General features: G+C 36.7%; 2 protein-coding genes and 1 pseudogene across 2 annotated transcripts; 1 reads left to right on the top strand and 2 right to left on the bottom strand.

Annotated features, from left to right (window-relative positions):
* The first annotated feature begins 612 nt into the window (after window positions 1–612).
* On the top strand, window positions 613–2,758 carry LOC116112581 (4-coumarate--CoA ligase-like 9). The gene is made up of 6 exons (XM_031398707.1): window positions 613–1,629; window positions 1,736–1,925; window positions 2,025–2,170; window positions 2,271–2,338; window positions 2,443–2,545; window positions 2,633–2,758. The coding sequence occupies exons 1-6, from the start codon at window positions 613–615 to the stop codon at window positions 2,756–2,758; spliced, it is 1,650 nt and encodes a 549-aa protein (XP_031254567.1).
* Window positions 2,759–3,614: 856 nt separating this feature from the next.
* LOC116112536 (lipoxygenase 6, chloroplastic-like) lies at window positions 3,615–7,627 on the bottom strand. Its single transcript, XM_031398663.1, has 9 exons — window positions 7,222–7,627; window positions 6,739–7,016; window positions 6,394–6,631; window positions 5,978–6,301; window positions 5,744–5,829; window positions 5,549–5,656; window positions 5,039–5,340; window positions 4,613–4,879; window positions 3,615–4,513 (listed from the first exon to the last, which is right to left on the bottom strand). The coding sequence occupies exons 1-9, from the start codon at window positions 7,625–7,627 to the stop codon at window positions 3,754–3,756; spliced, it is 2,769 nt and encodes a 922-aa protein (XP_031254523.1). The 3' UTR covers window positions 3,615–3,753.
* A 6,181-nt stretch (window positions 7,628–13,808) lies between these two features.
* Window positions 13,809–22,080, bottom strand: LOC116112573 (annotated as a pseudogene).
* Window positions 22,081–22,723: the final 643 nt, after the last annotated feature.

Here is a 22,723-nt window from a genome sequence, read left to right as displayed (position 1 = left end):
CTTCTAGATGCCGATATAACAATAAGCCCCCTCTGGTTTTGGATATTGTTATAAAACCCCTTCTTTGTTAAAGTCTATGTAATCTGACTTTGAGAGTGGTTTGAGAGGGAAATGAGGATTTCGATGGAGAGAGTGGCAGTGGAAGAGGAAAAAGATAAATGGCAATTGAGAGTGGCGATGCGGTTGGAAGCCATAGTGGAAGAGGATAGACGGCGATGGTGTGGTCGATATTGGCGGGGGTGGTTCGAATTTGTTATTTGAAAGAGAAATGAAAATTTCTAATCGAATAATATTATATTGAAAAACCTTTTTTATTAACTTTTTCTAATAAAAACAATGTGTCAATTGATAATGGATCATACTTAATTAAATATAAATTGATTAATTATAATAGATTATTACTTAATTAAATACAAACTGATTAATTATGAACTATTATGTCGCATTTTAATTGTACGGATTCTTTCTAAATCTCATTTTACGTGAATTCAACATTTCAAATCAAATAGTTCTCGCCAAATCAAACTCTCCGCTCATCTCATCTATTGCATGTAACGGTCTCTATGCCCTTCATTTTCATAACAATTTTCACCAAAACCTCTCCCATCAGTAATGGCTAACCAACAGTTCGATCCTCGAAGTGGCTTCTGCTCCCAAACCAACATCTACCACAGCCCCCGCCGCTCTGTTCCTCTCCCTCCTCTAACCACTCCTCTTTCCATCACTTCCTACCTCTTCTCTATCCTTAATTCCCACCCTCCGCCGCCGCACACCGCCGCCCTCATCGATGCCCTCACCCGCCGCCGCATTCTCTACTCTGACTTCATCCTTCGCATCAAAACCCTCGCTTTCTCCCTCAAAACCAAGTTTAACCTCTCCAAGAACGACACAGCTTTTGTTCTCTCCCAAAATTCAATCCACGTACCCATTCTTTACTTTTCTCTCTTCTTAATTGGTGTCACCGTCTCTCCTTCAAATCCCGCCAATACGAAACCGGAGATTCTCCGCCAAATTCAGCTCTCAAAACCGGTCATTGCGTTTGCCACGTCAGAGGCTGCTGATATAATCCCCTCGCTTAAATGCGGCACTATTCTTCTTGACTCGCTTGAGTTTGAATCTTTCATGACGAGCCAATTGGATGAACGGGATTTGGATTCTGAGCTGGACCGGGTAAGTGTTTCGCAGTTGGATCCGGCGGCGATTTTGTACTCTTCAGGGACGACGGGGATGATCAAAGGGGTGGTCTTGACTCAACGGAACTGGATATCTTCATTGGCGGGAGCTCTTGCGGTTCGTTCAGTGAGAGAGACTCCCGCTGTTGCGTTGTGTGCCGTTCCGTATTTCCATGTCTACGGGTTCCGGTACTGTGTGACGGCCTTGGCGTTGGGGCAGAGTTTGGTGTGCATGGGAAGGTTTGATTTTGGGGTTTTCTTGAGAGCTATCGAGGAGTTGAGAGTCAACTACGTGGCCTTGGCTCCACCCATCGTTTTTATGATGGCTCAAGATGGTGGTTCGATGAACGGTTACGATTTAAGCAAGCTTGAAAGTTTGGCCTGTGGTGGAGCCCCTTTGACGTTGAGCATTATTAAAAAATTAAAGCAACGTTTACCTCAAGTGCAACTAGCTCAGGTTAGTAAATTGAGTTTTAACAGTTTGGCATATTCAGAGTGGAATCTAGTTACTGTTGATGGTGTTAAATTCTTATTAAAGACGAATTGATTTTAATGGTATGAAGGGATATGGGCTGACTGAATCAACCGGCCGAGTTTTTGGAACGGAGGGTCCAAAAGAATGCCAGGTAGTCGGAGCTACAGGAAAACTAGCACCAAATTGTGAAGCTAAAATTGTTGACCCCGATACGGGCATTGCGCAGCCTCCTGGAAAACCTGGAGAGCTTTGGATCAGGGGATCATTCAATATGAAGGGTATAATTGTTTGTCTGTTTGTTTATCATTTGAGGATTGTTCTTGTCATATATGTTTGTATTTACTTGCAGTTGCGTGGATTTTGTTAACGTTTTACAGGTTATGTTGGTGATGAAGAAGCAACTGCTAATGTTCTGGATTCGGCGGGGTGGTTAAGAACTGGAGACCTTTGTTACATAGACAATGAGGGATTTCTTTTTTACCTGGACAGGATAAAAGAATTGATCAAATACAAAGGATACCAGGTTGGAGTTGAGGTCTTTTGTTGCAGTCTCAAATTCACTTAATTTTCTAGTTTGAATAATCAATTCTGTAAATGATGTGCATATTTCCACATTGTATTAGGTTGCCCCAGCAGAACTGGAGCATTTACTCCAATCTCATCCGGATATAGTTGATGCAGCTGTGATTCCGTATGTCATTTGATTCATTTCTACTTTATGGTTCTATGTGAAGGGGGTAAACGATGAATCTTGTTTAATCGAACAAATTATGTGTAACTAGCATCATATGGCAGGTACCCAGATGAGCTAGCAGGTCAAGTACCAATGGCTTTTGTGGTGAGAAAATGTGGAAGAATCATTGATGAATCAAAGATCATGGATTTCATTAACAAACAGGTGTGCTGCTTTATGAATAATAGAATATGCAATTTTGACTGATCTAAACCGTTTTTCCCCCTCATCTCTTGGAAATTCTGGCTGTAGGTTGCTCCATACAAGAGAATACGACAGGTGAATTTCATTAATTCCCTTCCCAGGAATGCGTCAGGTAAAGTGTTGAGGAAGGAATTAATCAAACTTGCACAATCAAGTACTATTTCCAAGTTGTAAAATTTTTGGAAATGCTGCATTCAATAAATGCAAATAAATGAAAATTCACACATGTTATCGTCATTTATTATTATCTTCCCAGAAGTTCGGCCATTTGTATAATATATTTCGGGTCAAATTGCATATGGTATAACCCATTTGTAAAATCCATCCTTTCAAATGTACAGAAGTTCGGCCAGATAAGGATTGTGGGCGAAAACCCAACACTGATTAGAAACCTGACCTGTGCAGTGACCCGGCCACGCCATCGGGTCTCAGGTCGAGCAGTTTAACCGGTGTCCAAAGGTTTGAAATCCAATAAAAATACCCTTAAAAATTACATATAAGTCCCTATATATTTGCAATCTTGCAAAACATCCTAAACACCGCCATCGGTGTGGACATCTCACCCCTCCCTCGTTAGCCTCCCCAATCTCTGGTAACAACAGGTTTTTTCTAGCAACTTATTTTTGCGATTTCCGATTGATTCACTCATCGAAAATCACTTCCATCGTCACCATTTCACTCACTGACCATTCATCTTCAAAAGCCATAACATTCCAGCCTTTAATTGTTCGTGGATTGATGTTCTAATTTGTAGGTTTTTGAATGAATATGAACATTTGTAACCCGAGGCGGTTGAACCTGTTCAATCGGCCGGCCGGGCCTAATCACTGCGATCCAATAACCAAAATAACCACTGATTATGACTGGCAAGAGTGAAAAAAAAAAAAAATAAAAAAAAAAAAGCTGCTAGCTGTAGTTTGTATTTTTTTTTTCAAAGGTAAGGTCAGACTCAGAGCCAATTTACATAATTGTAATTTTCATAGTCTGTTACATCTCACCTACAAATTACAGAGCTTTTTATAACCTACTTTTGGGGGTTACAATAGGTCCAAAACATTTACTGAAGATGATTACAAATGCACAAGTTTAACAAAAGAAAATGGTGTACACTGCCACTTGTAACTAGAAACAAGAAAAAAGATACTAAGGCCTCAGTTCAGCTAAATCCTTCAGATGGAAATACTGTTGGGGATTCCTCGACCGGTTACTCCTGGACCTGACGAACGAAGAAGCAGTTCATAAGGGGGAATGCCTGCACCACATCTGCTTTTAAGATGATTATTCTTGTTTCTATCATTTATTATCTTCTCAATCTCCTCTAGCTTCGCAGAGAATTTATTAAACATGTTCCGAACTTCATTGTCATTGATCCAATGACCGTGCAGTTTGCTCATCTGACCCAGGTACTCTTCATCCGCAGAGTGAGTGGACAAGGTGTCTTGAACAGCCATCACCTTAGTGGCTTGAAGTTGAGTCGGCAAAGAAGACAGAAACGTTTGCTGAGGGTTTGAAATAAATTTCTCATAACGAGGCTCGTTTTCTTGTGGGATGAGTCTTCTCATCAGAGTCGGACGGTTAGGGACATATCCTCCGAAGGGATACTGCCCAAAGTTTATGGCCGCGTGCTGACCAGAAGCAATCCAGATCATTATTGTAACTATCTTGGACAAGTCCTCTTTGGTGTTGAGTGTTGGCCACCAGGGTTCATTCCTTTTGTCATAGTGCCCTCTGTTCTTAATCTCATTCCACCATGCTTGGAGCTCAACATCAGATGTGACAGAATTAGGCTCCGAATAGAAGTGTTCGACATAGGATTTTACCCACTCTTCTATAGCAGACCAGACAAGAAGTCCATCCGATGCATAAGGGTAGTCTTCAATTACAAGTTTTACACCACAGGGCATTGAAGGATCCTCCACAGCCATACCCCTGAAAATTTTCATCAGCAGGTGATTACAATCTTTAGTTTTAAGAAATTGGAAGAGTAAAATGCAAAGAATTATGGATTTTAATGCATCAGAAGCTAACCGTCGAATGAGATCTGCAGGCAATGCCTCCATATCGAACCTCCACATACTCTTGTAGGCTGCAGAGCTTATTTCCATGGCATATTTTCCTGGACCGAAAGAAGCCTCAATTATTCCTCCTCCATTTATTAAACTTTGCCGTGCAAGCGCGTTAATTTCTAGCGTGTAGCGCATATGAGGATGAAGCAACTTGTAAATAGGGTGCATTGAGCTAAGATGTCTGTGTGTTGCAATTATGTAAGGTTCCATAGAAGCATGAGTTCTCAACCTGTGAAATCCAGATATGGTATTAGTCTTAAGTAATGTTCATGGTTTTAGAATCAATTCAGATTAGTTATACATTGAAAAAAAATTTACAGCAAGGATTAAGCTTAATCAATAAGGCAACATTAAAAAATTTGCTGTAATTAAATCAGTAATTATTTACCAGTGATTTACTAGTTGATGGACTCCTGCATCGACTGAGCAAACGTGAGCTTTTGCAAGCTTCCAAATCCAATACGATGTAGCATCATGTCCATGAGTGTAAACACGTTTATTCCAAGGCGATGAAGGTGTTGGAGGAAGTGAAAGTTCGATAGCTATTGGCTTCAGAACACCCTTCTTGGTATAGAAAAAAATTGTCCTAGAGGCATAAGCTTTTCTCTCTGGCAAAGAATTTATTTTGTTGATAAATGGCAAAAGCATGTCATGGTAATCAAGAATGAACAATCTCTTCTCCTCAATAGCCTGTATCACCAAATATTTGAGAGTTAGTTCAATTGTTATAATGAACTTGAAGAGCAGCAATCAAACATTGGTGCAATAGATGGCTGTTCTGTTTTAGCTTTAAGTTGTTCCATTGACTTAACATACAAATTGTAAGGCGTCCATGAAATTAAGCATCGGATCAAAAAGGGGCATGAATTCATTTACATAACAAACATGATATCAATACCTTTTCAACACTCATTCCACTAAGTTCTTCCTCTATCAGTTCCTTTGTGATTGCTGATTCCGGAGGTCCATAAACAGCAGGATCCAGTTTACTGAGAATTGGAAATTCCTGTAATAGAACATCACTTGAAACTTTCCAGGACATAATTTAAGCATAATATACAAAGAAACAGATAGAAATGGTCATAAATATTACCTTCAAAATCTCAATGTTCACTGGGTTAACCCCAGCCAAAGTTTGGCGAGCAAACTCATTGTCTCTCAGCCATGCAAACCTGTCACCTGGACAAAGTAAAAAAAAAAAAAAGGTTCAGAAATGATTAGGATTTCCTTAAGTGCCTCTAGAAATGATTGAAAAGTAGATGTGGTCAGAGATTTTAATGTACCGCTCTATAGTCTATAGAGAAAGATAAGTGCGTGGACAACTTACTTTTTATAACAGCTGGGATTTCATATTTCAATAACTTTTGGCCAGCACTGAGAACCAGTTTCATCACATTTAATGGATTCTCCTTTGTGTCTTGTTCATCATCTTTTAGAAAGAAACCATTGTTATATAACTTATCAATATCAGAAAAGCAAGTGAAGGGGATGTCCGAACTTGACAATGTAGCCGCAATTGATGGTATAAGATTATGAAGCACAGCCTTCAACCTTCCAGCAGAAAAAGTGTTCTGTTTGATCTCCTCGAAAGTTTCATCTCGAGGTACATACACAGGATGGGGCTTTTCGATTCTACTCTCAGAACGAGGATCTAAGAAATTCATGAAAAATACCCAATGAATTGGTAGTTCAACATGAAGAAATTGCAAAATAATAATAATAATACTATTCAGAACAGAATACCTTTCTTGGATGGCGGTCGGCCAGTTCTACAACGCCTAGGATAAGGCCATTCCTCATTGCCCAGGACAGGTCTAGCAAGATCTTGATCTTTATCAGGATTTCCCAAATCATTATACACATCATAATCATAAATTCTATCATGAACCTTTCTCTTTCCTTTTCCATTACCACGAATGCTCAATAAATCTTCACGTCTTAGATCTCTGATACCAGCTGGTGTTTGTGATGGTAGATATGCCTGTTTATTCACAGTCATAATGTACACATTCAAAGCCATTCATCAAACTTTAGTGGATACAAACAAAGGGAAAACGACAAATAGTAATATTGCTTGGTAGTTCTCACTTGATTTCTGAAGATTATTCTACTTTCAGGATTATCATTCCGGGAATGGATCCATGTGTTTGCTGGGAAGAAGATGGGGCCTCCATCAAAACCGTGAACAGTAATCTCCAACAAGTAAAACTCCTTGCCATGAAGATTTGTGATGAGAACAGCCCCAGGATTACCAAAATCAGATGGCACACTGAAATCAGCTCCATATTCAACAATGTTAAAATCACTTGATGGCTTCGGCAACCACCCCCTCACTGAAGATTCCACACTCTTCCCTGAGCTCGTAACTGCAAGAACAACAAGACAAGTTCATTGATTATGTAAACAAAAAAAAAACCTTTAAGCAACAACAAACGTGATCCACTCAAGAACTAATTTTAGACCGTTATATTTTCTCATATAACCGTTAAATTCAGGGGTAAACAAATACAAGCTATTAAGACTTGAAAAGAAAAAAAAAATAAAGCTACGAAGAGAAAGTAATGGATTAACCAGGATCAATCTCTTCACTTATAAGCTGAATCATGATGCCTTGACCAATCCCATTAATGAAATACTCCCACTGATCTTCTATCTTATCAACGAGCTTTTCTTTCATCTTCTTCCTTATAGTGATCACTGCTCTCACGTCAACCATCCCTTCTTTTTCAGTAGGAGGAGAAACTAACAAGGAACCATTAACGTCCTTTCTCTCCACTGACTTTTCAGCAGTTTCTGTAGCTTTGTTCTGGTCACTATTCACCACGGCCCGAATCGGCCAGAACGTAGAACGGGCCACACGGGTCAGCCGGGGAACCCCGTTTTTTCCGGCTCTGGAGATGGCCGGAGCTCGCCGGAAAGCAGGGCCAGTCAAGAGGTGTACTTTGAAAGCTGAAGACATTGGCTTTACTGTATACATCTTCTGCTGGTCGCTTCAAGTCAATGCTAAAATGAAGAGAAAAAGGTGATCTACTTTTGGCCTTAGACGAAACGGTGCCGTTTTTTTATTTACTATCTCAATTGAAGCGTTGGGAGCTGAGAGAGATACCGGGAGACAAAGACAAGTATTATATTTATATAATTATTAGTGGTAACTGACAAGAGAACACCAGTCAACATAAAGATCGTGAAAGACACGAACCAATAAGATGGAACTGAAGTTAGCTATGGTATATGGTTTATTGGGAGGTGATCTCACATGACAAAGGAGCGTATAAATTGTAGGTAGGATGTAAATCAGCAAAACAGTAATAATATTTAAAGAAGAGTAATTTGGATAGAGAGAACTGATAAGGCACTAATTATCGTATTTAATATTTATTAACAGAGTAAACGACTTTTTTTCCACCCAAGATTTGCCTTGAAGACACTTTCCTACTCAACAAATTTTAAAATACCACTTTTTCAACTAAAGTTAGTATTTCATTACTACCAAAAATCGATTCTGATTGTAAAAATTATCTTTATTATCTTCATTTGAACCTCTAATCTCTTTTCTATAAAATATCTCTCACTCTACTATCTGATTTCTCACCGATTGCTAACAATTATTTGATTGTAAAAATTTTTTGATTAAGAAAGTAAAATGTATATTAAGTATTAGCAAAATATAAATTTTGGATGAAAAAGTTATATTTTGAAACTTTTTGTATTAAAAATTGTCATTAAGACAAAACTTAGGTAGGTAAAACCGAAAAAGTCGTTTACTTATTAAAATAAAATAATATGGTAGAGGCATGATTTTTCAGTGTATCATCTATTATCTACGGGTTTTCGCTATTGTGTAGAGAGGCTGCGGTTGTTTCGTTATTTCACCACCAACAAAGCTACGGACACCGAAAATTTTACACCGAAAATGTGTACCGGTCTACGTGTAACATGCCTCTAATTTTTTTAACAATTTTTTTTCTAGTAAACAGCCGTCCATCAAATTTGGACGACCATTCACTCACATGGACGCCCGTCCATATTATATGGACGGGCGTCCATATACAAGGGACGAGCGTCCCTATTTAAAGGATGCTCGTCTATAAATAAAATATGAAAAAAAAAAAAAAAAACTTTGGGACAGCCATCCATAAATTTTGGATGGCCGTCCCTTACGTTTGGATAGGCGTCCATTCCTAATGGACGCCTGTCCCTTATGTTTGGACGGTCGTCCATTAGGAATGGACGCCCGTCCATGCTTTAAAAAAAAAAAAATGAACGTTTGGATGGGCGTCCATTCCTAATGGACACCCGTCCATTATTTTGGTTTCTACAAATTAAAGAAAAACTTTGGATGTGAATGGACGCCCGTCCATCACTTACGTTTTTAAAAAATAAAATAAAAACTTACAGTTTCATGCTAGGCTGATGGGTTTGAGATCGCCAATGTAGTTAGGAAGTGTTCGTATCTCACTTTCAATCCAGTGTCTTTCATTCTTTTCTTGAGTATATGGATTCGCTTACTTGCATTATCTATTCGACGAGTATCAGTAAATGCAGTATCAGCTACTGGATTGCGACAACAAGCAAGGAAGCCACGCTTTTCTCCCGGATACACTTAAGGGCCACTTCAGTACAGAGAAAAGCAAGATCTGCTCCCACATAACCATGGGTATCTCTTGCAACTCTTTCAAGATCAACCTAAAACATGCCATCAAATAAGAATGTCACTATACTAAAGAAAAAAGACATAAAATGATTTATAAAGAAAAAAGACATAAAATGATTTATAAAAGACGATGAGATGAAGCAGATAAGAGTCCTGCATCTTCCATGCTTTTAGCAAAAGTTTATAATTATATTTTTAATTTAGGGTAAGAGAACGAGAAGTTTTGAATATTTTAAAGCATCCATGACCATGAATACGATCAAGCTCTGGTTCAGTCTCAGTTTCATCCTTCTCTTTTGTGTGACATGCAGTTAATCATGGTTCAAGAATTGCGTAGCAAGTTGGAGCAACTGGAGACGCTGTTCTCCAGGTTGAGGTCCCTCAAAAATCCTAATGACCTTTGTAAAAAGGTAATTCCATGGAGGTAAGAGTTTAAGATTTTCGGGGAAGTCAGTAGCGATGAAGAGAATAAGGATAAGCTACAGAACTTCAACCAGGATGCAAACGTACTAGACTGGCTGGAGGACGTCAAAAAGTTGGCTGATGATGTGCAGGAGATACTGCATGAGATTGCTATCACTAGAAAGAGTTCACAAAAGCGTGGCTTCCTTGCTCGTTGTCGCAATTCAGTAGCTGATACTGCATTTACTGATACTCATCGAATAGATAATGCAAGTAAGTGAATCCATATACTCAAGAAAAGTATGCATAGGCTTAATCCTGACTATTACTAAGGGCATTGTGGGGGCAATAGTACTGGTATCGATCTGCAATAAATGGGGTTATGCTTATAGCAGAGACATAGAAGTGGTCACATATGTAGCAACTATGAATCCCATTCTTGCAGCTTCCACCTTCCACCTTCATTGATGCTCGCCAGTGCGTTCTTTCAGGTTTGTTTAACAATCTCTACACCACCATGGTTGCCTTGCATTAGATTAGAAACAATTTTCAACAGTGAAACAAAGTGTTTTGTTGAACGATTAGGCGTAGCGAGAGGTTGCGGCTGGCAGAAGATAGATGCATATGTGAATCTTGCTTCATAGTATTTGGTGGGACTTCCAACTTCTGGGTTACTAGCTTTTGTTTTCCACATTGATGGTAAGGTAATTAATATTTAAACAAATCTTTATTATTTTCTCATTCTGGTTAAATCTTTTTACAAAGGTCATTAGGATTTTTGAGGGACCTCAACCTGGAGAACAGCGTCTCCAGTTGCTCCAACTTGCTACGCAATTCTTGAACCATGATTAACTGCATGTCACACAAAAGAGAAGGATTAAACTGAGACTGAACCAGAGCTTGATCGCATTTATGGTCATAGATACTTTAAAATATTCAAAACTTCTCGTTCTCTTACCCTAAATTAAAAATATAATTATAAACTTTTGCTAAAAGCATGGAAGATGCAGGACTCTTATCTGCTTCATCTCATCGTCTTTTATAAATCATTTTATGTCTTTTCTCTTTATAAATCATTTTATGTCTTTTTCCTTTAGTATAGTGACATTCTTATTTGATGGCATGTTTTAGGTTGATCTTGAAAGAGTTGCAAGAGATACCCATGGTTATGTGGGAGCAGATCTTGCTGCTCTCTGTACTGAAGCGGCCTTTCAGTGTAGCCGGGAGAAAAGCGTGGCTTCCTTGCTCGTTGTCGCAATCCAGTAGCTGATACTGCATTTACTGATACTCGTCGAATAGATAATGCAAGTAAGCGAATCCATATACTCAAGAAAAGAATGAAAGACACTGGATTGAAAGTGAGATACGAACACTTCCTAACTGCATTGGCGATCTCAAACCCATCAGCCTTACATGAAACTGTAAGTTTTTGTTTTATTTTTAAAAACGTAAATGATGGACGGGCGTCCATTAGCCCGTCCAAACGTTCTTTTTTTTTTTTTTTTTTTTAAAGCATGGACGGTCATCCATTCCTAATGGATGACTGTCCAAACATAAGGGACGGGCGTCCATTAGGAATGGACGCCTGTCCAAACGTAAGGGACGGCCATCCCCAAAGTTTTTTTTTTTTTCATATTTTATTTATGGACGGGCGTCATTTAAATAGGGATGCCCGTCTCTTGTATATGGACGCCTGTCCATATAATATGGACAGACGTCCATGTGAGTGAGCAGCCGTCCAAATTTGATGGACGGCCGTTCACTAGAAAAAAATTGTTAAAAAAATCAGAGACGTGTTACACGTAGGCTGGTACACATTTTCGGTGCAAAATTTTCGGTGTCCGTAGCTTTGTTGATTTCACCACTGTTAATTAATAAAAACATCCTTAATAATTTTTTTTTATAAATTAATAAAAACACCCTCACCCACCCATTGTTACCAGATTCCGACAACCACCATTAGTGGTGGCTGGAATCTATTACAACGGTGCATTATCGAGCAAAACTAGCCGATAGTGCATCAATTTGACATTTTCTAGTCAGATTCATTGTTGATTTAATTGGAAAAGGCCAAATCTGGTTGTCGCTGATGGCCATAGCGATGATCAAATCTGACTGTAGATTTGACATTTTTTGATCAGATCTATGAGGGATTTGGCTGAAAAAGACCAGAGATCTGGCCGATTGTGCACCATAACGCCAGATTCCGACAGTGGTGACTAGAATCTGGTAACTGTGGGATGGGTGGAGGTGTTTTGTCATTTTATAAAATTTTTATATATTAGAGTATTTAGTTAAATTAGCAAACCTAAGAGAGTCTTTTAATTAATTTTTAAATTCTACCTCGTAATAATTACTGAACTCTAATTACAAATAATATTTTAAAAATATTATTCAAAATAACTAAACAATTAATTTTTTTTTTTTTTTTGAATCAAAAGTGTCCATCAGCCTACGTACACATTTAGAAAAATTTAATTAAAACTTGTCATGCACTTATATGGCATTATATTATGCCTGACCCGTCCCAATAAGTTATACTAATCTTATTAGTCCTTTCATGTTTTATAGTATTAACAATTTTATTATTCTTTATTTATATTAATTTATAAATTATTATAATTAAAATGAGAAAGAGAAAACAAAAGAAGATTCATCGAAAAAATTGTATTTAATAATCAAAGTCTTATTTTAATTATAGACGATAAAAATGGATTGTTGAATGTTGACTTCCTCAACGTGAATCATCTGTACAAATCGAATTAAAAAATAAAGCATATCTCTTAATTAATATGTTGTGATCTAAAAACAAGCGTTAAAATGTTTTGACTTACTTTAGTCTGTCTGCATTTTAATAATTGCTTCCAGAAACCACACTTTTATTAAAATCCTTATTACAAAACAAGTTGTACAAAATTTACTTACGTGTATAGAAGTGATAGTGATTACGAAAGATAGAGAAATTTGGAGCCACAATTTTTTATTTAAAAACAAATAATACGTCTCACGTGACCCACGTTTTTTGGGCGGCCAGTTTAAATCAGCCCCACTTTAGTTAAATGTTATCTTCCCATCAAAAACACCACCAAGTAAATTTAACATATATATATATATAATTCGCGTCTGAATCTTTGATATATATTAAAAATAAATTTAATTTCCCTTTGACTGACAGAGAACACGAGATATGTATAGTGTCACATTATTTAACAATTATCATATTTAATTATTAATTATACTTTGATTATCATATGTTTTGAGTAGATCCAAGATTACATTATAATATCACCTACACTGGATAGTAGGTTAGTCTTCATGCTCTCTATCCTTTTTTTTTTTTTTTCCCAATAACCAAAGTGTCTGGCTTAATTAGCATGCACCTTTGCTTACCTTTCGAAGCCCTGTAATTGACAATTGGGTAAATTCTCGATGTGATTATTTGTATTAATAACCTAAGTGGATCAAACTTAGAACGTCTTGAATAAACACCCAAAAGTCTTAATTGATCGCTAAACGACCTAGTACCCAGTGATGGTTTCTCTATCCTTTTTAAGGTTATCACTTTTCTCAATTATATTTTTTAAAATCTAATTTAATTAATCAACAAGTTCGTTCACATGATTTACAATGTCAGTAGTTATTCATTAAGATATTATTTATTCTATAATTGATTTGTTTACCCTGAATGAAAGGCAAAAAAATAGTGAAAAAAATATCTCACAGAATAGGACATGCACTTGAAAATGGAATATGGAAATGCCATGATAATAAGTGGCACATAATGAAGCGCCCACCATGAAGCATGCACTGTCATTGAAAATCAATTTGTGAATTGTGATGAAGAAAGCAAAGAGCTAAACCATGGTTGAAACTTCTGACAAGGAAAAGCTAACACATCACCAGCTGATGGGAACTGATCCTAAAGTTCTATTCATTTCAAGACTCCATATCTGTCAAAGCTACAACGATTACTGGTCCTCAATTGTTTAATGTTTCCGAAAAACAATGTTGAGGATTATTTTCAAACTCCTTAAATCTTACATACAGACATGAAAGAGAAGACAAAACTTAGAAGTGTTTCACATGTATATAGACCCCACCATTACGTTTGGTCACTTGCATTCTGCTTCATTAAATTTTGATAGATTGTGTTGACATGTTTTCTAAAACAGACAAACACACGTTTTCCTTGTTCTTAGAAACAGACAAATACTTTCAAGAGATATAAACTGCTTTTATTTAACTAAAGAGTTTTTGTTACCTTGTTTTGAAAAAGTGAGACTCAATTTTGAATGATCTTTGTTTATTTTTAGTTCAGAAATGGTTCTGGATGATGACTAAAAGAGGAAGTAATTCCTGGAAAGGGGAACTGTTGTGGCTGCAGCGCAAGTAAGAACCTCATCGTTTGCTTTCACTGTGTATGTCTCTGGGTCTACTGAGATATTTGGGAGGGAGTCGTTGAGCTTCATGTCCAACTTTGTGAGTTTTCTAACGTTGCCCACGGCTTCCACTCTCTTGTTCAGTCCATATGAGGTTTTTACTCCACAATCTAAAGCAGCCTGCTTGTGACAAAAGAAAGCTGTTTAAATGTCATTCAGGGGTTGAGAGAAAGAGAGAAGGATAAAGAAAGAGATAAGAGATCAGACCTTGCTGACAAAGGCTATGGAGTTGGCACTTGGAGCCTTGCCAAATGCTCCGAACATTGGCCTTGACAAAACCTGCAACAAATCATGTCTTAAATGCGTCAGAAACCAGTGGTCTAAGCATGTTGGATGACTAGGCTTTTGCTTTAAACCATTTTGAACTCGCCAAGGTGAGCAACCAGTAGTCTTAGTCTTTTGATTATATAAATATAGCAATAGTATCAGCATATACCGGCTCAGGTGTGGGAATGCTTGCATTTGGATCGCCCATGTTAGCCCAGGCAATTACACCACCTTTGATCACCATTTCAGGTTTTGCCCCAAAGAAAGATGGCTTCCATAGAACAAGATCAGCCAACTTTCCTACCTGCAGAAGTATGATTAATCACAATGAGAATACATTGTCTTAGAATAATATTATAGAATACAATGGCTGATGTTTGATGGATTACCCCAGAACATAAGGTTCCAATTATAGATTAGATAAATAAATCATGTGATGCTAAATTGAATGACAGAATTTTGTATCAATCTAATGTATATTAGCATGCATACCTTTCTAATTAAACCTTGTACTGTAGTTATCAGCCACAGAATTTTAATGTGAATCCAATACTAAGTTTACAATAGTTACTTACCCAAAAAGAAGATTTTTTTACAATAGTTCAAACCAATTAATTTCTTATACATAACACAGACCAAGTTACAGCATAAATGAGTTCATAGAGGTTAGAACTTGCGTACCTCGACAGAACCGACAAATTGAGAAAACCCATTAGCTATTGCTGGATTGATAGTGTACTTTGCTATGTATCTTTTGATCCTAAGATTGTCATTGTCGGATGTACTAGGACCAATTGGTCCTCTCTGTGATTTCATCTTGTGGGCAGTTTGCCAAGTTCTACATATCACCTGGTAACAGGTAGCAGTTCAATTCTAAGATTTGGATGGTTGAAATGTCTTAGTCGTTACAGGCCTTTAACAGATAAGTTACATGCTACAGGGGTTTAATGCTGAAAGAACAAAAATAATGCAGAATCAAGAGTTTCAGAGCAAGAAAGTATATTGATCTCTCTCTTTGAAACACGTATTACATATTACTGAGTGTTCCAACAGTGTCTCGGTCCTACTCAATGACATTCCTTACGTAGTCTATATCTATATATATGCTGTTTCAAATGCTATAAATATGTCTCTTTGTACACAAATGTTTTCTTTATGACCTTAATTCAACACATATTTGAATAACTTGAATGCTTCTAATATAGTCCAAATCATAACTTTCTTCTAACTGGTGGCCTTTTTCCATAAGATATAAGATTCTGAAGTCACTTGCAATTATCAATACAAGTCACTTCAAATGGAAACAATCAAAACTATTTAGCAAAACAATCAACACTATTTACCAATCATGTGGAGAAAGACTGTATGCCAAACAAACAGTTTAAGGGGAAAAGAGCAATAAAGAACCTCTCCAATTCGACCCATAGCCTGTGAATCAGAAGCTATAATGCTAATTGCACCCATATCATGCAATATGTCTTCCGCAGCTATCGTTTCAGCTCTTATCCTTGACTCAGCAAAAGCTACATCTTCTGGAATGTCCTTGTCCAGGTGATGGCAAACCATCTGCAATAATTCAAAAAAAATTGAGAATAACAAATTCTTTAAACCTTTTTGTCATTATTGCTGTTGTCTTCTCATACCAGCATGTCAAGATGTTCATCGATAGTATTAGAAGTAAAAGGCCGTGTTGGGTTTGTTGATGAAGGAAGGACATTTTTTTCACCACAAACTTTGATAATATCTGGAGCATGACCACCACCTGCACCTTCACTGCACAAAAAGATGCAAAAAAGAAAAAAAGAAACTTCAAAACAAACCATAAAAGTTAATAGATTTCCCAATTTCTCTCCAAATTGAGATATCCTTTGTTTACTCTTAATGAAGAAAAAGCAAAAAGAAAGAGATTAACAAAATTATAGAAAAATAATAGCATTAGGGCAATGGATTTCAATGACTTCATTTTTTGAGGAGGAATCCAAATTAATATTAGCAATTAAAATAAAATTATGATTAAATAGCACTAGAAAAATCCAATTGTAATATATCTGCTCAAAATCATGATCTATATCATAAATATCCTAAAACGTTCTATTTTAGAAGTTCAATTTAGAATGAAGTAATCTTAAATTGTTAATCAATTGAACAATTAATATGACAGATTCACCAAATATTTAAGAGAATACATGAAAGAAATAAAATAACTGAAATTTAGTCAAAAATGAAAGTTATGACATTGAAATTTAAAATTTGACCAAATATCTTAAACGACCAACATATATCATCCTCATAACAAAGTCAAAAGATACTTGTTCTCAATTGGATGTTGTACATCAACCATTTACCCTACTGACAAATAATACAATTTAAAGATATGTACATGGAAAACTATTAAAACTTATTGCCTGCTCGTATTGACAGCGAAAAAACCTAAAGCATAAAAAAGGATGCATATTGTCATACAATCAACAGGGTCAAAATGCAATATTGTAGCCTTTCTGATGCCAATACCAAGATGTGTTTCAACAAAGGAAAACTAGTAAAATCTTGCTATTCCATCTCTACATGCAAAGTCTCATTGACAATGCACCTTGAAATAACGAAACTTTGCTTTTGTAATAGCATTTAATGGTCCAATTATGAATTATATTTCCTGGAAGATTGAAAAACATATTGCAAAAGTGAGAGCATGTGTGTGTTGTGGTGGACAGCAACATGCAACTTGTACCTGTGGTAAGTATGAATAGTCCTCCCTTTAAATGCAGCAATAGTGTGTTCCACAAATCCAGATTCATTCAATGTGTCAGTATGGATATTAACCTGCACAATTACCAGGTAAAAACAGACTGTTTTAAATGTAAACTCATAAACTGTTCAAGTATATAATTTAAGAGGATTCAGGTTAGAGGTAAACCTGAATGTCATATCCTTCAGCAACAGCCAAACAATTGTCTATTGCTGCAGGAGTAGTTCCCCAGTCCTCATGCAGCTTCAACCCCATGGCTCCAGCCCTAATTATTTCATGTAGCTCATTGGTTTTGGCACTGTTTCCCTGAAGGAAACAATGATTTGAATAATGAAGCAGAAGGAACAATGGAAGTAATAAAGTTCAAAGATGAAGGCTTTAAGCCATCCAGACTTTTATCTTTGGGATAAATCATCTGGTCATATCAGATAATGACGAAAGATATCTGCCTTGAACCGTCCTGAAGAATTAAATAGGAAATAAGTACAAAAACACATAAGCATACCTTTCCGGTGAAGCCAAAATTTAGAGGCAAGTCATCAGTTATTGCAGCATTAACTTCATATGTGATGGAGCTGGTGTACAAAGTTGCACGTGTCCCATCAGCAGGTCCAGTTCCACCTCCCACTAACGTTGTAATGCCTACATATATTTAAAGGTTTGGTGAAAATCTCATCAAAAACTTTTGTAAATGGGTTGGTTTATAAGTTTCTGTTTCCACAGTCAACTGTTGCCAAAAATCTTAATTCAGATGCATCACATCCATATTCTCATTACACCTATATTGACTTTGATCAACCATTCAACCAAACAGGCTCATGACCATGCAACACTCAGAAGATGGTCATTATCATACCAATATATGTGTTTCCATGAAGCCATACTTGATAGTTGTACCATTGTTTCACACAACATGAATTTGATATGTTCTTTACATTATCCAGTGGATATTATTGTAAACTTTAACATCCAAGGTGAGATCTCCATTCTTCTCCCCACTCTCACCATTGGAGAAAGAAAAAACATGAAAATCAACTACCAATAAATTCATAAATATCTTCAAAAGTAAGGATACAAATATAACATAATCCACTTTATGCACATTTTCACGAACACAATGTCTAATATTGGCAGCTTGTTCCTCACCACTTGAAATTGCCTCATATGCCAGTTAGGGCATATGAAGTGCACGTGACAATCTATGGCCCCTGCAGTTACTATAATCCTTCTCCAGCAATAACCTCAGTGTTGCCTGAAAAATGAGCAGGTGTAAGTATGTGCCGGTGACAGTAGCAAATTACAACTTTATTATTGCTCTACGTTCTCACTTTTGTGATGCAACTTACCCCAATTATCATATTAGGATGTACATCGTTCATGATTCTGGATTGCCAGCTTTCCCAAGAGTGATGATAAGACCGTCTTTAATACCAATATCTGCCTTACAATTCCGCTAATCAATGATCACAGCGTTTGTTATTACAGTATCCAGAGAGTCAGCTGGTGGATGCCTGCATGACTGCCCATGCCTTCTCTTATGACTTTTCCGCCTCCAAATACCCATTCATCACATAAACAGCAAAATCTCTTTCAATTTCAGCGTACAAGTCTGTATCTCCAAGCTGAATTTGTCACCAGTGGTGGGCCATACATGTTAGCATAAGCTTCTCGAGTAATAACAGTGGTGAAAGAGGACCTTCTCCATTGTACCTTCACTGCCGAATCAGTGCTGAGTTAAGGCAACTTTGTTGAACCAGTCATTCTTTGAATGGGATTCTTATCAAAATCCTGTCTACTTGAATAAAAGTAAAACAAGCAGCAAAAAATTGCTTGGAAGAAATGCTAAACCTAGCATTTGGCTCTTCTTGGTTCCCAAATCCTCTAACGCTTACAGCTTCCATTGCTTCTGTGAATTTGGCACCAACATGACCATCAACAATTCCATTTCCACCTGTGATCACTTGATTACCTCCAATACTGACAAGTTTGACCATTTTACTTTCCCCTGGCTGACAAAGTAAAAGATCCAGTAAAGAACTTAAAATGCACAGAAAACATTGATTTAAAGCACTGATATGTCTCAGCACATGAATATAAGGGAATCGTAAATATTCAATAAATGATAGAGAAATTAGAGGTCAGCTCTCTCCTAACACAGACTACCATTACTCTCTATTTCATAAAATTTAAGAAGTTCCCTAGAAGATTTTGACAAAATACACCCACCAAAAACATTAATATTATCTTAAACTCCCATTGAAGCTTGTCTCAGGAATTTTCAGCATAATCTCTTTAGTGGCTCTCCTAATTATTTTGTGCTGATAAAAAACTGTGGCCTGATTACAAAGATTGAGTTCTACACAATGATACGAGAAGCCAAAATTATTCAGCCTATAATGGTATCACCAAGGCATGCTCATTTGATAAGAAATATTTTCAAACGATAAAGGTAAGCAATTCCTTAATCGTGTGAAATCAATAAAATAGATCATTATAGATGTCAGAAATAATTAAGGCAAGAGATTCAACCTCAAATCGTGTAGCTGTTCCTGCTGGTATGTTCAAGCGCATGCCATGTGCTTTCCTTCGATCAAAAACCATGTAGGGGTTGACCTCAATGAAGTGATAATGGTTACCAACCTGCGCGAAAGCTAATCGATCAATAAGTAGACAAAAAATTCATTTCCCAGTCAACTTGTTAATGCAAACAGCAGATGCTAGTTCAGTCAGTTAAAAGAGGATGCCTCTTGACACATTACTACTTAAAATAACAAAGTTTACATGACAAAAATACCAATAAAGATACCAGCTGGTGTGCTGGTAATTTCTGGAATAGATCCTTGCCCTGAAATATTTTTAAATTATTTTTGCCAACACCATCCTAGTGATTCAATATAAAACATCTGAAATATTTATTTTGGCCAAATTATCATCAATGTAATGTAGAAGTTCCGTCTTTGAAAACCTGAAGTCAAATAATAAGTACACAGTCGACTCGCAGCCAAACATTGATGTAAAATTAGCCTTAGTTGGATGACACACCAAGGAAAGAGTATATAAATATGAATTAGGAACGAAAGGCAAGGACCTGAATTGGCCTGTCGCCAGTATTAACAACTTTGAGGATTACTGCTTTCCTTCCATGATTAAGTGTAATTGATCCATCTCTAGAGATAACTCTTCCAGGAATTTTGCCATCCTCTATTTCTAGAAATTTGTCTGGAGCTGGCACTGCAAAATTAATGCTCTTCCATCACTGTTCATGAGTCTGTCAGACTCTTACATGTAGAGCAAATAATACATATTTCTAGGAAAACTTCATTACATAGGAACATGAGCAGGAATGAAAAGGTTCAATTCTATTATGAAATATGGAAGGCTGTTTACATAAATTTTTCAAAGAATTATTCTGTCCTGGCTCATCAGGAATCTCAATCTTTTAAATCCAACTATCTAAGCATTTTCCAGACCAATGGTCAAATTTCCACAAGTCTCTTTGGGAATTAACTTAGTGTCTACAACTTAGGATGTAAATGCCATAGCTGCCCACAAATTGTAAAAGGGAATGAAAAAAAAAATGTATATACAGTGTTTGCCAGTCATCACGAGAAACTTTTTTATTTTTGGCTTTTCTTTTTAAAAGATCCTTTCTAGGATATGAACTGTACAAATAACAACTCTTAGGTTTAAAGGCAAGCAGAAAAAATTCCTTGAAGCTAAAATTATTGTGATGAAATAAAGAATTTGAAAGGGTACCCGAAGAGAGCTTACACCAGATGTCCTTATGGAATTAACCAAATTTACAAACCAAGCCAAGTCCTAACCTGGAAGGAAAGAACCATGCAAAGCTAGCTCTAGGTTCCCATTTTCACTTGCAATTGGGTCATGTATAGTGATCAACTTTGTCCCATCAGGAAATGTTCCTTCAACCTGCGATCAGACTTCCTTGATTAAGCAAAACAGAAGCCACAATTTTTAAAGGAGTTCAACATTCATTTACTCAACCATACTGCTAGGTTCAAAATGAAACTTCAATACTAGCATATAAAATACTCAAACTTAATACCTGGACAGTATCCAAAAGATGCGGAACGGCTGGAAGAACTTGTCTCCTGTTAAAGAAAAAAAAGAAGAGCTAAATTACACTTAAAATAAAATTAAACAAACAATAACAAGAGAGACATAACTCACATAATACCTCCCTAAAAGTTGCTTTCCAACATCCATAAGTTCTGCCACACTTTTATTGCCATCACGAACAAACTCCAAAATCTATAATCCATTTATTTAACAAAATCAAAAAGTGAATCAACAGCCAAAAAGAAACTGTTGGAAGTTCAGGCTAGAAAATATTACCTAGAAAATCAATTTTGTTTGTTTCAGGCTCACATTAGAATTAATGTATATAGAAAAGTTCTCTTAAGCTTACAATAATGAAATTGGTGGGAGAAAATAAGTACCTGAGTGGCAATGAGAGCAACAGCTTCAGTGTAATTAAGTCTCAAGTTACGAGCAAGTCGTTTCTGTGCAAGGTAACCTGCGTTGTGGAGTCCTAGTTTCTCCACTTCTCTCGGAGTTAATTTCATTTCTTAGTTTTTCACGAACCTATTAACAAAAATATCAAAAAACAATAATTTTCCACCACAGGACTTGCGATCACAAGAAGAAGAAAAGACTGTATTATGAAAATTTCGATTAATGGATAAAGAAATTGTACCTCGGGGTTACCTTACAAATGAAACTTTAGGCGATTGAGACTCCACCTGCTGCTGTATTGACGCCGACCGATGAGAGAAACAGAGCTTACTCTAGCTGCCGTTTACGGAGCAGAGCCCAGTTGGAGACTTTCAGATGGGGGCCATTATTTTTTCTTAAATTTGTTCTGTGACGTGGCAAACTTCAAAGACTTTCTTTTATGAATATAGTAGTGTTGTATTAGTATTGGTAAAAGAACATTAAGCTCCAATCATTTCATCTGAATGTGGATGGTGATTTGAAAAAGACAATCTAATTAATTTAATAAGAAATAAAATAGCAGATGCTGACAATTTATATGCGTCATCAGTTCACGACCCATTTCATGATAATCTAAGAATTGATCCATTAACAGCGATAAATCTGTATTTGGCAGCGAATCAATTTTTATTTAATTCGATCAAAACAACGAAATAAGTTTTTGATATTTAATGGATGATCCCTCCTCTTCTGTTTCTAGCCCTCTTTGTATTGTTCTTGTTAACTCTCTCTCTCTTCTTATCATCTTCTTCCTCAACATTTCATATTCTTTTTCTTCTTCTCAAGGAACTCAATGACTCCTTGAAGGGCGATATCAGCATCTTCACTTCAGTACTCTTCATCTGTTCTTCAGCAAGCACAGCCGGTGTCACCTGTAGTTCTCTTATTAATTCTGCAATTTGAGAAAAAAGAGAATGACTTTCAATGTCGAGATAGTTGAAAGCAGGAAAAAGAGAACTTGAGATCACAAGAAGAAGAAAAGGTTGAATTATGAGAACTTCGATTAATGGAGGTTACTACTAATCATGTCATCCAACAATCTAATTAAAT

Source organism: Pistacia vera, unplaced genomic scaffold (assembly GCF_008641045.1).
Source record: "Pistacia vera cultivar Batoury unplaced genomic scaffold, PisVer_v2 Contig663, whole genome shotgun sequence".
Lineage (NCBI taxonomy): Eukaryota > Viridiplantae > Streptophyta > Magnoliopsida > Sapindales > Anacardiaceae > Pistacia > Pistacia vera.
Note: the sequence above shows the minus strand (reverse complement) of the source record. Positions and strands in the feature narration are given on the sequence as shown.

What these genes read in the sequence shown, in the direction of transcription:
- LOC116112581 (XM_031398707.1), top strand. Translation starts at nt 613, where the DNA reads ATGGCTAACCAACAGTTCGATCCTCGAAGTGGCTTCTGCTCCCAAACC. An exon ending in CTCAAGTGCAACTAGCTCAG is followed by an intron (nt 1,630 to 1,735) that starts GTTAGTAAATTG and finishes AATGGTATGAAG; the next exon opens with GGATATGGGCTGACTGAATC. An exon ending in TCAAATACAAAGGATACCAG is followed by an intron (nt 2,171 to 2,270) that starts GTTGGAGTTGAG and finishes ACATTGTATTAG; the next exon opens with GTTGCCCCAGCAGAACTGGA.
- LOC116112536 (XM_031398663.1), bottom strand. Translation starts at nt 7,627, where the DNA reads ATGTATACAGTAAAGCCAATGTCTTCAGCTTTCAAAGTACACCTCTTG. An exon ending in GAATAATCTTCAGAAATCAA is followed by an intron (nt 6,632 to 6,738) that starts GTGAGAACTACC and finishes GTGAATAAACAG; the next exon opens with GCATATCTACCATCACAAAC. An exon ending in CCGACCGCCATCCAAGAAAG is followed by an intron (nt 6,302 to 6,393) that starts GTATTCTGTTCT and finishes TGAATTTCTTAG; the next exon opens with ATCCTCGTTCTGAGAGTAGA.